Source organism: Trematomus bernacchii, unplaced genomic scaffold, assembly GCF_902827165.1.
Source record: "Trematomus bernacchii unplaced genomic scaffold, fTreBer1.1, whole genome shotgun sequence".
Lineage (NCBI taxonomy): Eukaryota > Metazoa > Chordata > Actinopteri > Perciformes > Nototheniidae > Trematomus > Trematomus bernacchii.
The window spans coordinates 2,311,581-2,328,305 of NW_022987720.1; the positions used below are offsets into that span (position 1 = coordinate 2,311,581).

Sequence of the window (16,725 nt, forward strand, 5' to 3'; positions counted from 1 at the left end):
GGTGAGAGGTTAAGGAGGGGAATAAAGAGCCAGTTTTTTGGTTAAAGTCTGGAGAAGTTAGCATTGCATTCTGGGATGCAACTTAGGCTTTAATATAGCCCGCTGCTAAGAGTTTCTAATAGTCTCTGTTTCCAGTCAAGTTGACTTTGAGAGAAATGTCATCCTGCCTTGATAAGAAATGTATTTTCTGGTCTGCTTGCAATTTTCAAAGTGAAAACAACAACAACTGCTCTGTCTTTTTGTAATGGTTCCCGATATCTACTCGTTGATCAAATTGAAGTAAATGAGGACATTCAATTGTTCTAAAGTTCAGTCTGTATGCAATGTGGTTTACTATGAGAAATAAAACACAATACGGTTAATTATTCAAGTAATTTGACAAACCAAATAATGTGTGTTGTTTTTCTGAGTGTGACTCTTTACTTATTTTAACAATGTTTGCTGAAGTAGAAACGACTATGACTGTCTGTGTTAGAAATAATACGGAAAATGCCTCAAAGTTGACAGTTGCCACTGATAATGAAACTTTTTTGTATCAACTGAAATCAGCACGCCCCGCAGCACAACACTTCAATGTGCTAATCTTTATGGGGTTCAGGTCAGGCCTTAAATCATGAATTTTCTTTTTTCTTGAGGCTGTGTTTCTGCACTCCCTACCCCGACACACATACACATCCTCACGCTTCCCCACTGCCCCTGTCTACACAAAGCAGCTGCCTGAGGGAGAGCTGGTGACAGAAGAGTGAATCACTGTTTAGGTAAGGTTGCACCTTTCCCCCAGAGGGAAGAGCGTGTAAAAATGTGCTAAGCTCCCAACATTGCCTTCAGGGCTTATGAAATGCTCCTATTGTTCATGCTAAATTAACTTCTTTGGGACTTTCAGGGGGTTTAAATCACTGGTGTCTAGTCAGAGAACAGGTTTTATTCAGTCACTGTGACTTTATGGGATTGTTATGGTTATGGCAGCAGAAACGTGTTAGGTGACGAACACAGGAATGATTATGTAAATGTATCATGTGTGTTTGTGTGTGTGTTAGAGAACTCATCGTTGTCTTTAGTAAAAGAAACAAAGCACAAGCCTTTTAAATTGTCCATAAAGTTTTAATGAAAAAAAAAAACAGCAATGTACCCATTTAACAACAGAAGAAATTAAGAGAACTTGTAAGATTTCGAGAGCCAAGCTCTTATGTACAGCATATTGCACTAGAAAAAGAACAAACATCCCCCGTCCCTCTGTTCCCTCCATCGCCTCATGTCCTGCGCTGTTTGAAAACTGTGCAGTCGACACAGAGCAGTCCCAAAGATAACACATACAATGCTTTAACAAAAACTGCTACATTTGGACTGGGTCTCACTTCATTAGGACACATGAATGTGAAATCCTTGAGACCACTCTGAACGTAAAGAAAGAAATGTGAAGACAATACAAACTCCCTGCGCACGAAGCACGGCAGTCTGAAAGAAGTTCCACTGTTCAGTTCATGTATTAAAAGAGATATCGTGGTTTTCACTCCATTAAATTACATTCAAACCCTTAAGATACAGATTTTTTCAGGAATGTTGGACATGCATTTTTACTCCATTTACATATATTGAAAAAAGCCCTTGAACTGAGAGTGACACAGCAGACTTGGCAATATCCAAAATGTTAAATGCCACAACATTGAAAAAAAAGCAATCCTAAAAAAAAAAGTTTGTTGTGGTAGATCTTTCTTCGTCTTATTACAAAAAGATATGGAAAACAATTGTTAAAAATGTTTTATAAAGATAGCCACAATAGCTGTTTCAAATTCATGTCAAATGTATAAAAAAAAACACCAAATCACAGCACTTGACAGTAAAGATGCACTTTTTCTTTGATATTAAAAAAATGGAATCGAAGAAATTTGATATTAAAGACACTGAAGGTTGAACGAATAACAAAATGTTTCACTTGAGTCAGGGTTGCAACAGTGGTTGGTAACCGACTGAGTGGCTGTTCAACCCAGCTCACATACAAATAATACTGGGCACCATGGTGACTCATTCCTCCTTCAAATGTAAACCCACAGCCCTACTAGATTGTAGATAATAAAGCACAAGAACCCAGGCGAGCTAGGCAGATCCAGCATATTACAGACCTTAAAGAGTTTCTAGACGGGAAGCTCAGCACAGGAGTAGAAAGAGAGAGGCGCAAAAAATACAGTATACAGGTAAAAAAAAAAATCGTTTTTACAGTGCACATTGATTGCAAACAGTCATTTCTGATATTGAGAAGCGCGGTTAAACTCGCCGTTTGTGCTGAGAGACGTCAAAGGTTGAACCTGTGCCTCGTGAAACAGATCTTTTGTGTATCAAGGCACAACGAACACGACATACTGTTTGTGCCAAGTCGTTTGTATCGTAGCATGTTCTTCTCACAGAGCCCAAGTGAAACAAGGGCTGTGGCAAGTGACTTTGAATAATGATGCCAAGTGTTGATGATGATGTGGCAGGTCTGTTACTCACAAGGCACATTTTGTACATTTGATTGTCTGCTGTTCACGTGATTTATAAAGACTCACACCGTTAAGAGTGAGAACTCACGAGGCACATGGCTTTTAGTCCAACCTCCCCACACACAGGCATCAAACACGCAACTGAATGCGCATCAACAATGAGAAGAAAAGGACTGTACACACTGAGATAGCATCTATACAGTAGAACTGAGCAAATATACACAAAATAAATTAGAATAAATTATCCAAAAAGAAACCAAAACAAAATGAAACCTGTTCTCATTAAGGACAGGGAGTAGTTAAAAATGGCGTGAATTGGCTCAGCGTTCATTGTTTGCAGGAAACAATATTTTGGTTTAGCTACTCGAGTCGTAACCTCTAAATCTGTTGATGTTGAGAGAATGTACTTTGGATAACATAAAAAGTCCAATGAAATATATTTTATTCTAACTCAAAGGCAGATTATTTGCAACTCATAGTAAGCATCAGGTAATTAACATGGTCCGTAACTACTCCCTGAAGAAGAAAACAAAAAACCCATCAGTGTCTTCAAAAGTTCATATCATGACTGAAATAATACATCCAATGACGACATTTTTAAATCTTATTTCTAGTCCTTAAAGACTTAATAAACCTTACTTTAAACAGTGGCTGTGTCGTTGCAAAAAGGGTGTATAAACCTTCTCTTAAAATGTGTCTGTGTGTGCGAGTAAAAATGTTTTTCTGAACTGTACAGGAGCTGTTCTTACTAAGTTCTCGGTGAAGCTGGATATACCACTGGCAGTTTGGTGAAAGAAAGCACTTGAATGAAAGGTCGATACGTAACATGTATCAGCACATCGGGATTGAATCAGTGCTCGAAACACTTCCACCTGGAGCGAAATAAAATAAAAATGTATCTCTGTAACTTTGACCCAAAATCTTTCTGTAACAAAGAAATTTGAAAGAGGTGTAATCTCAGTTTGATTGCAAATGCAACAGATCCCTAAGATTTTCCTTTCCTTCCACTGGCTTGAATATTGCTCGCCAATAGAAATGCTGATAAATGTCATCTCTCCCACAAGTCTCCCACCCAATGCAGCAAAGGGCTAAATTGCGATTGTCACTCCAGCCAGAGAAAGAAAAACTGAAAAGCTTTAGAAAACGATGAAATCTCTCCAAAGCTTTTCAGCTGTGTGATTGTTTTTCCAGTTCCCTGATCGTGATCCCACAAAGGAGATTTGTTTGTGCTTATTTGGTTTCAAAATGACTTCAGATTTTGGAAACAGTAAGCACGCACTCCTACAGACAAATGATCACAAATTCAAAGAGTAATCACGATTATGTTGGGTATTATTCGACTAAAATACCTTCAGTAAACCTACATTCAAGTACATGTGTTTCTCCTTTAAATCAACAGGATCTGAGTGGGTTTTTAGGCCACTTCTAACAGCATGAGTGGAACTAGAGATGGAGAGGCTGATGGATGAGACTTGATGATGTCACTATGTCTAAAGTGGAATCTGGCAAGTGCAGCATCAAGGTGTAGCACCGTCACAATGTCATGAAAACCATTCAGAAATGAGCCAGTGTGAAACAGTAAAGGATAAGTACAGGGCTTATTGTTTTTCTGAGAATAAATTAGAAATTTGCCTCGAGTCCTCAAGGTTTAAAGTCAGTAACTTCAGCACAGACATGTCCACGTCCAGTTTGACGCCAAAAAAAGTGGCCTAATCTTAAAAAGGAGTCTCTTGTTTTTCACTGATTTCCTCGTTGCAAAAGAGTTGTACTGTGGCAGGAGAGAATAAGGCATTCCCTGGACTGATGGAGGTCCTTCAAGACTTGAAACACCAAATAAAAAGAGCAGTTTACTGTACAAAATAGGTAATCTTACAAACATTTCGAAAATATCTCTTCAAACGCAATGGCTTCTTCTCGGAGAGGCGAAAAAAAAAAAGCAAAAAAAAAAAAAAAAAGCAAAAAAAAAATTGTCAGTCTCCGTCCAGCGGTGACAAGTGTTTTCTTCATCTCATCTTCGTGGTCACGAAGAAAACAAAATCCAAACCCGTGTTCCATCTTACAGTGCCATCTCTTTAAAAGTCTGGTCCCTTGTCCCTATAAGGAGGGGGGGGGGCTGAGGTGAGGGCCAGAAAGAAGCTCCTTCATCTCTGCGCTCCTCTCAGGCGGGGGAAGAGAGCCTCTCGTGGAAACAGAAAGCCAAACAGGGCCATCGTAAGGCGCATCCAGGCAGGCAGGTTCTGTCTCCGACCCCTCATGAACTGCAAAGAAAAAAAGCACATGAGGTTGTTAGCATCAGGGATTTATCAGATAAAGACAATAACCACAACATGGTTTTGAGTTAGAGCCTTGTGACCTGTGGTAAACCTTGCGATATCAAATCAAATGACCAGGTAGAATTGATGTTTCCACAACATTAACTTGTGTCTAGCAAACATCTCTGTCTCACGCACATCCTGCAGTTTAATACACACAATACCAAGGGCAGCGGCTCAGTGATTTCCTGGTGACAGAAGTTAATTGTATTGCTTCATTTATTCGTTTGATGAGAGGATGAAAATGACCAGACTGTTAAAACAACCCTCAGGATCTGCCACTCATCTCCATAATATCAATCCCCCCTCCTCCCTGGGGTTTGAGACAGTCCCTCTTATTAAATGTCGCGCTGTTGACTTCTCAAACCTCAAAAGTGAAATGCTTTCAGAGAACGCACTGCCTATTTCATCACGGCTCTCTTGTAATAGCAGAAAGTCAGACGAATAATTATCAAAACAAAGCCAGAGGAAAATGAATCTGCTCCCTCCTATGGAGCTGCCTTTCTCTCAGCTCTGTCATTTTTTTTCTTTTGGGGGGCTACACTACAGATGAAGGGGCTCCTGCTGCAGCCTGCAATCTCCTCTCCCCCTCTCCTCATCTCTGATCCTGCACAGCAGCTCCCACTGGCTTTCTGAACAGCCGTGCTCACATATTGCAGCCTGTTGCATAAGCACTCCTGCTACCATATCTCTCTCTCTCTATCAAGGTCTCTACCAGCTTAGCAATCAGAGTCCGCCACAGGCTATTTGATGCAAAACTAGCAGCCTGCATTGAACTGAACGAGCACCGCTAAATGTAACCGTAATTGTCCTTAATTGCTCTTAATTCTACACTGCTGAGCTTATTTAAACACCACGTCGGTTTGTTCTTCTTTCTGCTGTCATTTGGGTGTGTAGTGGAGGATGGCGTGTACTTTGTTTGCCCTTTTTAGGCTAATTCCCTTCAAGCGATTAGGAATTCTGACACCATGTTGGCTCCTTCACTCAATGTAACTCCCTTACTCAATGTAACTCCTTTACTCAATGGATTATCTTTTCCCCCCTCAAATGTTCCTGCATTTTAAACCAAAAATACAATGTACTTCACATCTACAAGAATCCACATTTTAGCCCACACCAGCAACTTCTTCTCAGATAGGCAGTGAAAAAGTCTAACAATAGCACCAGACACAATACAGAAGAAGTGATTGGATATCATAAAGGATTTTTTTTTTAAATGTTCTCCCTTTGGAGTACAACAGCAGTATCCAATCCTGCAGGAGTGGAGTGCAGACAGCAGACAAAAAAGAAAACGTCTCTCTTATCTCTTTGTCACAGAGTTACAAACCAAAACACACACAAAGACACACACACCGAGGCAGGCAGCGAGACAACTGAGGTATTGTGGGTAGCCGTGAGTCAGACACTATTTTTAGACACCATATAAACAGACGGCCAAGTCTACCCAGACACAGACCTGCCGCTCACTCTTGTTCGTGATAGTCACATCGATCTCACTGGCTCTGTACAGTCATTGTCAAAACATCTCACCGTTTATCACTTTTATTCTTTCACCCACTTTCTTTCTCTTTGTTTACCCTCTCCTCCTCCATTAACCGCACAGTGAAGTGCTTTTCAAAACTTATCAACCACACCTTGTTATTGACGCAGACCCCCGTGGCAAAACAGTACAGCAGCAGATAAGGAACGCGATACCCCTCCCAGTATATTTGTACTCATTAACTCAAGTTCATAGTGTGGACTCTCAGTCAGGCCACTGAGTGCTTAACAAACACTGATACCGCTAACCCCCTGGACCTGTTATAAAACACACTTTGTTGCCACATCTAGATGTACAGAATGGATGTGGAACATGTTGTCAGCTGCATGTGAGTTGTATTTCTCGATATGCACAATTAACCACATATCGTGAACTACACAAGGTATGTGGTGCTGAGCTATTCCCTCGGGAGCTTGGCAAACAGTGAGCCTACACGCTCAATTACCTTCATCGTCTTCACAAGTCCCACATCGTTTCATGCTTCATGAGGTACGTATGTTCAGTATAAAGAAGTCTACTTTCAGGTAAAAGTACACAAGTAACAGACAGATGGTTGACGTCTTTTAAATTACACAGCGGAGACAAAGAGATGAAGGAAATCGGTCAGGAGTGGGCGGGTTCTCTTTGAAGACTAGAAAACATATTAATATTTATTTTGAGTGTAATGAAATAGTGCCAATGATGCAGTATGGGAAGTGTAGTCTTTAACATTCTGCTGAGATTTAGAAGACCAAATGACCTTGACCAAAGGGCCAATATTTCATTTAAAAAAAGGGTAAAAAACAATATATTCCTTTGACTGAATGATTTGGAGTTGTGTAGGTTTATTATCCTGTATGAAGTCACAAAACTGTGCTCTATTAGTGATTTAGGATTTTTCCTTCAGTGTGGCCAAGAAAGTGGTTGAATCACAGCACAGGCTATTTTTATCCAGTTGTGGTCAATTCGGCTGGCAAAATGTTCGGCCCTTTTTCCCCCAAAAGTGAACCACAAATTGGCACAAGGTTGTTTTGAGTTGTGTCTCTAATCAAGTAAATGCTGACACACACACTTTCTATCTTGTGTAAAAAAATCAGTTTGAGTCCTAGCAAACCAAATGTCTAACGATTGGCATTGTGATATGCATAAGGAGATGTTGAACAGGCAAACAGAGGCTATGTTAGTCCACTTGTGTTCACACTGTTTACACTTTGACACAGGTTCTTTAACATATTGTTTGAAGTAGTGAGATCATTTAAAGATCCACTTCACTGCGTGGGAGTGAGGCTTACCAGTTCAACGTGATCCTGGTGGAACTTGTCTCCGATCTCCCGAAGTTTACGACCAATTTGCGCCTCGACGCTCACCCCTGCCTGCTCCTCGGGCCTCTCTGCCATCCTGTCATCTTCCTCCCCTCTGCCCTCCTCCTCTTCAATTTGCCTCTCTCCCCGGTCCTCCATGGGCTCAAACTGAGCGGGGAAATGTGAGCGTAATCCAGCGTTGCCTAAAAGGAAAACATCAAGCTTCTTAAAACTTGTGTTGTTGGTGTTGCATCTCTAAAATAGCTGTTTTCAGTGTCAGAGCCAAGATGAATATAAGGTAAAGAGACATTACTGATTCTGTTTAGTTAAACCACTTATGTATGACTAAAAAGTGAAAAACCTCAGTCTGCAGACCGTCTTAAGAAGAGATCAAGTATCTAGATTAATAGTAATGGCTTCAAACACAACTGTGTGTGACAAAAACAGTATCTACTTAACACGGTTGCTGTATTGCTTTCTGAAACACAAACAGGTTTTATCAGATTTTCGCAGATGGGAAAATTACAAAGAGTCCACAAACAAGTGGAAGGGTTGGTAGGTGGGAAAGCGCAAACCACATTATTAAATCATCAGTGGCCCTAGTAAACTGCTACCTTTCCGTTGTGTCATTGAGTTTACTCATTGCCTCAAGCGTCCTTCTGCAGTCAGAGGGAAAACTATTTTTCTATGTTATCATATGTGCTGAATGCCCTGCTGTTCCTCCTCACAGAGGACTATAATGCCTCTTAGAAATGAGCAAGAAATGGAACCGGGCCAAGTGCATGACATCCATTACTGAGTAAATTACAATGGAAGACAAGGTAATAACAGTGTGTGGTGTTTATGTATTTCATGACTTTACTTTATGTACCTCTCACACAATGACACTGAGTCAACAAACAAACAATATTCTACTTCAACATGAGTTCAATTAAATTAGGGTGATGTCACACTGATTCGATTAGAGATGGGAATACTATATTGGATTAAAAGTGATGGACATATTAGTGTGGGTATGTGCCTTTATGTTAGCATGAAATTAGCGTTGTCTGTATTTAAAATACGTAAACAGAAACAGAGTGTCATGAGGTTAGCATCACATCAATATCTATCAGATCTAAATTGTTGGATAACATAACTACAAATCTACAGTGTTAACTGTTTCTTAGAATGCTGAGTTTTACAAGTTCTCAGCATGCGTATAATAGGACACGGGGATCTCCCTGCTGCAAGGAAAATACATTTCATAGGTTGTTCTAATTCTGGTTTTCAGTAATAATTTTAAATTGAATTCAGTTTCTCTAATAGCCTTAAATCAAAGAAAACCCCTGCCTCCAATTTTCATTCTATCCGACACTCCTAAAACCAGATTGACAGTTTTAATCACTTGGGTCTTTGAGGGCAGTTGTCAATGAGTAACCTGCCGTATAAAAGGATAAAAGGAATGACTAATAGTGTCAGATCTCACTAGAACATTAAACCCTTACACTCAGTTTCTAAAACCATAAGCCCACAACACTTTCCGCAGGCTCACATGATCTCGCCCCCTCCTTACCGTGAAAGGGTATGCGAGGCTGCCGAAGCATGCCGCAGGGCAGTGAGTTGATGCCGATGCTGTTGTTGTTGTGGCTGTTCGTCGTGACAGCAGCCATGGCCTGTCCAGCCGCAATCTGTGTAACACGTTCTTCGTATTTGACGTCCATAAAGGGGGTTCCCCAGAGCTGCGAGATAGGCCGTGACATGTCCTCCTCCTCATCATCCATCCGATGCCTCAGCGGTAAACTTCCTGAAGGGGCAAAAATGAGCACAAAGATGGAAACTTTAGAATGACATGACAAGTGTTTTTGAAAGTGTTTTTGTAGTGAAAATATTAGACACATTTGTTGGACTGTGTTTGACTTTATTATCTTTAGATCGCAGGTAAGTTGGGTGTGATTTGTTTCCAAACAAAACGTGCCAAATGTCATTGTGATATCAGTGAAAACGTTGCCCTCTGGCAGATAGAAAATGATCGCTCCCTGTCTACATTAAATGAAAAATAAATCCTGAGTCATTAATGCCCAGGCTAATGTTGTGTGTGGTGATACTGAAAACAAACAAGCAGAGATGAGTAACCTCAAGAGGCCCACAGATGGATCTGCCAATGTAAACACAAGATTAAGCTATCATCTCTTATTATATAGTGATGAGTAGCAACAGGAGCCAAACATATGGAAACACCCTGTGTAGGGGCACCCAGCAGGCAGATAAAAATGCCACGCCAAATCTGCCACACTCACGTAGCAGATTTTGCCAAGCTGTTGCTGCCAAATTGTAATTGAGAGCCAAAAGATCCACTGAAGAGGCAATTTCTGCCTCACAACTACCTTAATCTGTTCCACAGAGAGGAGTCACAGTCAGGAGATTAGCTTCCTCCAGCACAATTCTACAGCTCAACATTAATACCTATGCTTGTTGTCCCCTTTCTCTCTCTCAACCACATAATAACTGGATGGCTGCCTGTCCACACTTCTGTCTACACTATAAAACGCACGCACACACAGCAGCGGGTGGTGTGTCAGTGAAACCTCAGTGAAACCAAAGTCCTGGCTAGACTGTCATGTGCTGCGTGCAGCGGCCGCTTCATGAGGGAGATAACGAGTTTCACTCCATCCTCAACTGTAGCTGCTCAACGCAAAAACACTCGCACTCTCTTCCTCCTTGGCCACATGCCACAATCTGAACTAGTGTTTCATCTTTTTTTCCAAGGGTGTCTGTCTTTTCTTTTTGTTGTGTGAGTGGAGACAAATGGGCAGGGTTGACTGGCAAATGCAAAAGTTGAAACTGGATATACTGGAATAGTGTTTACTGAGCTTGGCAAAACCAGTAGTGTATCTATTTGTGAAAGTGTCCTTGTGCATTATGTCATATCATATGGAGTCAAAGGAGGAAACTACATCTCGAGCAACTGTGGAAAAACACTGTCTAATATCCAGGTATTATTATAGTGTAAGATGTCAGTCTCGGAGTCACTTTTTTGGTAAACAAAATAAATATTATAGAGCCACACATCCTCTGGCCTTGATTGTTCCCAGGGCATTTAAACAGTCCATCTTGTCACTGCACACTAATTATTTATGCATTACAGACATTAAAAACAGCCCATAATCTGCATGAACTTGTCCTCCAGGCAAATAAAGTAGTACTTGACATTATAAAAGCAGTAAGGGCTCTTCAACAGTACCACAAGTTTCACCGCCAACCAATGTGCACTTGTGTTGTGTGGCATTGACAGCCCTGTCTTGAATTTTCACTGGCAGTCAACAGAAGACTGGCAAGTATTATCATTGTGTCAGACACATAAAAACAAACAGAAAGACAGACACACAGAAAGACAACACACACACACACACACACACACACACACACACACACACACATACACATACACACACAAACCCCCACACACACAGTGCCTGGGGCAGAAGGGAGGCCTGGCAGCCACCACAGAGCTGGTCAGAGGCTCAAAGCTGGAGCAGAAAGTGGCTCCCTCTGCTGCACCATCTGTGCACCGGGTTCTCCATTCACCACTCAGGGTGGGGGTGCACTCAAGGTGAGCAGTGCTGATACTTACCCTACTGCCTAAATGTAACGAGTAATCCATATTCCGTGGATATCTTTGTGCTAGAGACGTCGTGAACACTACCTTAAACTATCACTGGAAAAATAAAGCCAATGTAATGGTTTAAAATAAATTCTGTTTGTTTATGTGTATGATGATATGTTGTTGTTGATACAGTTAAAATGCAACTTAGATGCAGAATAACTGCGGTTTTCATTCTTGTGTTGCAGTAGCAAATCGTTCATGAAGTTCGCTCCGGAGGACTACAGGGATTGTGCTGCATCTTTACCCGCATTAGAAGCACAATGCCCCGGGCAGCTCACAGCGGTAACACCGCTCATACAGATTTCCATACACATCTAGTGAAGAAACATTTCGAAACAGGATGCTGACACATGGTACCACTAACCACAGATTAAATTGTCAATATTCACTTTTTTTTTTCTCGTTAAAAAAAACATTTAACAGTTTAGCCTGATTCATGCCTATTTACAAAAAAAGTGTTAGAATAATGCTACTTGCATAGTTCCCATTATCGTCCGTTGACACTTTCTCTACCACTTCGCCTGACATCTCTACCACTAAACAAACACTCGTGAGCCGACAGTTTCACTCAGGCAAAGCAGATACTACTTTCTACTCAATACTCAGTAATGTTATAGTATGTAACAACTCTAATAAGCTGTAATTTTGTGTAATGTCAAAACACTACTGAGCAGCTGTTGTGTCTCAAACACCGGGAAACATCAGCCGGGACGTGGGGAATGCAAGCGCCGAGGTGATGGATAGAACAGGTCACATTGACATATTCGCTTCGTCCGTCAAAACAAGAGGAAAAAGCCTTGCTTGGTGTGAAGAACAGAGCATAAATGTATCTATAAATGCCCTTTTTCTGCAATTATGCCAACGCTTCTGTGAGTCCGCTCACACCGCGTCTCTGTCCGGGCATGCCCCGCACATTGTTGACAAAACTCCCGCAAACAACGAAGAACTACGGGACGGAGGATTTCTCTCTTTAAATTTGAATTCATGTTCACTCACCGCCAGCAAAAGCGCGTTCCGTTGTGATCGGTGGTATCTTGACAACTTGCCGCTACCTTGTTTCCTACGGACTGTGTTGATGTGACTTGTATCCCTCTTTGCATTACAGCTACTCATACATGTTTGCTGACTAGAGCGGGTTGTTTTTTTGGCCGTGTTAAAGCAGCAGTCCGCCCCGATGACAGGGAACCGCCCCTTCTTAAAAATGTGAAAGGAACAGAGTCAGCTACAGTGTTATGCAAATACAAGCCACACTGAAAGGATATTAAAAGCTGTTATTGCTTTTACAATTCATTTACATTTCTATTTCAGCAATTGATCATGCATTTCTAACGAACATGTAGTAATGCCGTTTTAGGCAAATGTTTGCATTTAAAATTGTACTTTAGTATCAAAATAAGAGCATTCAATGTAGACACCATGTGTTATTACTATGTTTTTTCAGTTAGAATTGTATGTGTGCATTACATAACATTTGACTATAATAGTTGATCCCTGTTGCACTAATATCAAACATTGTAAGCGACTGCATTTTCGTGTATTTATTTCAATTAAAGCACATCTTGTGTTTTTATTATGCAAATTATTTTGTAGTAGTCAAACTATCCCTGTAAAAGTATTATTTATCAAAGGAAGAAGGTTACTCAAGTAAAGCATCCTCAGATGTGTGCTTCTAAAAATGTACGTTTACCAAGCCACAGCCCCCAGCAATGCAAATGGGTTGATGCCATATTTTGCCAAATGAATCAATATCTTTAAATGTGGGTGTTTGTGCCTGATTAAGTGTAGCATTTAAAATAAAAGTATTAAATGCTTATACTGATTTAAATTGGTCTCTGCTGCATAAGATGTCGAGCTCATGCTGTATTGTTGTTGAGGTGAAAAAAAACATTGTGCCTGGCCCTTTAAGAGAACAGTCCTCCTCGCGACCATAAGCTGGTGACACGGAGCGGACCAATCAGATGGTTTGTTTTGGTCCCGCCTTCTGCTTCGTGTATCTTGACACGTGGAGGGGGAAAAACACAAACCCAGATAAGGCATGTGACTGCTTTCAGCGCTCTGCTCAGCTGATTGGGAGCTGCTGCTGGATAGAGTGATTGCACCCACCCAATTACTGCTGGGGCGATGTGTGACGAGTTGTGTACTGTCAAGGCAACAAATACAGTCACACAATGAATTGTCACACCTGCATTTCAGTGTCCCATTATGCAGCACGACATTCTGTTCTACATCTAAACCTGTGAAATGCATACATTATTAGTGACATGTTACTAACTACATTTATTCAAGTGACGTACTATGTTAAAGTAAATGAATTGACATTTTTAACCATAGATTATCATATAGAATATGAGGCATTGATACATATGTCAATATGTTATACCGCTGCATCTATACATTACATAGGCCATTGTATACAAATGATTAAATACACTTATTTTACTTTGTATGCATTTTGCAGAAATAACCACTCCACTTGTATATATGTTGAGTTTAAATGCATGTCATAATGTTATTAATTGGAGATTGTGTCTTATTTCTGCCTAATTTAATAATCTGAGTTGTTGATCCACTCCTGGACATACCATAAAATAATAAAGTTGTAGGACTCAAATGTCCTTAAATGCTCCCTGGTTTAGTACCGGCTTTGCAACAATGTTTTGATCTAAGCATATCCATTTTCAGTTCAGCCCCTGAGGGCAGCCATTGTTGAACATAGATTCTGATGGATGCACAGTGACATTGGAATAAACAGCAGCCGTGGCTGGTGATGCCCCTTCATTGAAGCCAGGGGCACGCCTACCCATGGCATTACTCGAGTCAAATAGGAAGAAAAACAGTACAGTGAAAGCAAGCCTTATCTGCAGAGCAGGTCACTGAGTGCAAGAAAGCCAGGCAAGGAGAGTGAAACTATCTGATCCATCGTGTGACTAAGATCTTTCCCAGGAGACAATTTCTGGATGAAAGCAGATGCTGTTGCTTTTGCGTGGCGTGTTGGTCGGCCCATGGAGGATGTTATGTTTTCACACTGTCCCGCTCCTTTATTGTGCAGCTGGTAATGTGTGAAGTGTGATTCTCAACTTTTGACAACATTCCCATGCACAGTTTACTGGCAGACCAGCAAACAACCCCTGCTCAGCCTTGTTTAAGCTGCCCAACCCCCCATCCACACCAACCCCCTTCAATTTAAATCCTGCAGCGAGAGGGACCCCACCCAAAATGTGGAGGCAGAGATCAGATGGCGGTTGTTTTTCTGAACATTTAAGCATTGTATTTATAGAAATGATCAAAAACAACACACATTTTAGTTATTTTTGCTAAATCTCCCTAACCCTCACTTTAGTTTTTAAACTAATTATGGAAAATTAGATCAACTGACGCATTGCTAATATAATTATTGCTACCTCTGAAACCAACATTTTAACCTTCTATTGAAACTGATAGTGTGTTTGTATTCATAGCTGGGGGAAAACTAAGAAATGTCTCATGTTGCCATCAAATATTAAACTTTCTTTCTGGTGATATATTTGTAATTTGAAGGACACAGACATGCTATGTGAATAATAAGTAATTAATTCTGCCTCTTTTAAGCTTTTTTTTAAAGAATAAAAAGATGACTGGAGCTGTTTGAAAAAAGTCAGAGAAATTAAAAAGTTAAAAACATCAGTTGATGTTGTATTCAGTCATTTAAATTCTACTTTCAAAGGTGGAACATTTTGAAAATTAATTAGTGCGCTGTGTGCTGCATTTGGAAAACAGTGGTGAAAAAAACAAATCGCCCACAAGCATTTCATTGCTTTTTTTCCCTCCCCTGAGTTCCCTTTATCAATAACTAATTAATGTTTCCAAACAATAGCTCCAGGAATAGTGCGTTTCAATCACAGTCAGTTACCCTATTGTCAATGGACTCTGGGGTATACAGTAGTTTTTCATCAGTTAAACTGCAGTTTGGTGAAGTCTTGTTGTCTCTTTGAACACTGAGCTGTTAACCACATTTGTGTTGCAAATCAGATTTTTTTCCTCTGTTTTGGCAGAGAACATAACATGATGCGCTGTCAATGCAAGAGATTCAGAAACACAAACGTCACACATTGTGCAATCTCATCTACTGTTTTAAGTCATTTGCATTCTTTTACTTTCAAGCGTGTGGCTTCAACCTCTTTGAAGAGGGAAAACAGTCTTTGTGCTGGCGCTGAACTCAGAACTTGTCATCTAAACTGAAACTTCCAGTACCTCTAATGTGTCAGGTGCAGCGGCAGACAATGTGTCCCAGCCCATTTTTATTCGAGCAATTTCCCCAGTGAGGCAGTCAAAAATTATCCTCAGTGAGTTATTTCTGACTGCGCGCTGCCAGCAGAGGTGATAAGGCTCTGGATGTTGAAATACTTCAAGTTCACTGCATAATGATACAATTTGCTTCGTGTCTTTTTCCCTAATGGTGCCTGACGTCCAGACACTTTGTCTTCAATCTTCAATCCGTTCCACTCCCAAACAACTCCATCAGTGTTTGTACTTGTACTCCATGCACTTCCGAATCACAATTTTATGGTTTCATTCCCGCTGCCATTTAATTATCTACCTAAATCCCTATTTTCGGGGGCTGTTTTGTCACATAAATTGATTGTGAAAATACGTGACAGAGATGCCAAGTTTTCACAGGTTATTGGAAACCACTGTCCTCCTCCTCCTACCCCTCCTCTTTCTGTCTTTTCTGTCAACACCTCTTGATTTTAACCACAGGTACAGCAGGGGCTCAGCCAATGAACATGGCTCCCCCAGAGTTCATCCAAAGGTAACTCATTTGAAGCCCATACCACCCGACGGAAAGCTTCCTCACCATGATGCGTATTTTGACACCACTTTAAACAATATAGTAATAATAGTGGGCATGTTTTGGATGAGGTGCTGTATGGAAATACATGTGTTGCATTGTGTCTTTCAGTTTGTCTCATGTTCCAAGCTGCGATGGCGAGTTGACGTAAATGAGCGCTTAATGATTACTGAGCGGCAGCATCAGCTCAGGAGGTAAACAAACCATTTGTCAGGCATACTGGCAGCCTGGTGACACCTGCCCAACAACTAAAACAGCTCCTTGATCATATTTTCCAGGTGTCCTTGCTTTTTTGTATAGCCATATTTTATCATTTTTACCTCACAGTTAAATATTACTTGCCGATTTTATTCGTTTATATCCAAAGTGGTTTTACTTTTGCAGATAGATCATTAAACAACATTTGTGAGTCAAGGGCAACCACATTTATTTTGTGTTGATTTTAAACACTAGACCAACAGGGTGCAACACGTTATTTGTTAAATCTGATTGATTTACTACTATGTATTATGAATAAGACTACTAGAATTCTTCACCATTTCTGCTCATCATACTTGCTCTGAGGCACGTTTAGGGTTGCCTTGCTGTTAAAAGGTGACCAGACAAAAGAGTTGTTTTAATTACCAGTGCCAAAGTGCATTT

General features: G+C 40.6%; 1 protein-coding gene across 1 annotated transcript; it reads right to left on the reverse strand.

The window, feature by feature from the left end:
* Nucleotides 1-1,080: 1,080 nt before the first annotated feature.
* LOC117493046 (bcl-2-modifying factor-like) lies at nucleotides 1,081-12,400 on the reverse strand. The gene is made up of 4 exons (XM_034143428.1): nucleotides 12,252-12,400; nucleotides 9,165-9,395; nucleotides 7,601-7,812; nucleotides 1,081-4,735 (listed from the first exon to the last, which is right to left on the reverse strand). Exons 2-4 carry the CDS (start codon nucleotides 9,370-9,372, stop codon nucleotides 4,619-4,621), a joined length of 537 nt encoding a protein of 178 aa, XP_033999319.1. The 5' UTR covers nucleotides 9,373-9,395; nucleotides 12,252-12,400; the 3' UTR covers nucleotides 1,081-4,618.
* Between the last annotated feature and the right edge of the window lie 4,325 nt (nucleotides 12,401-16,725).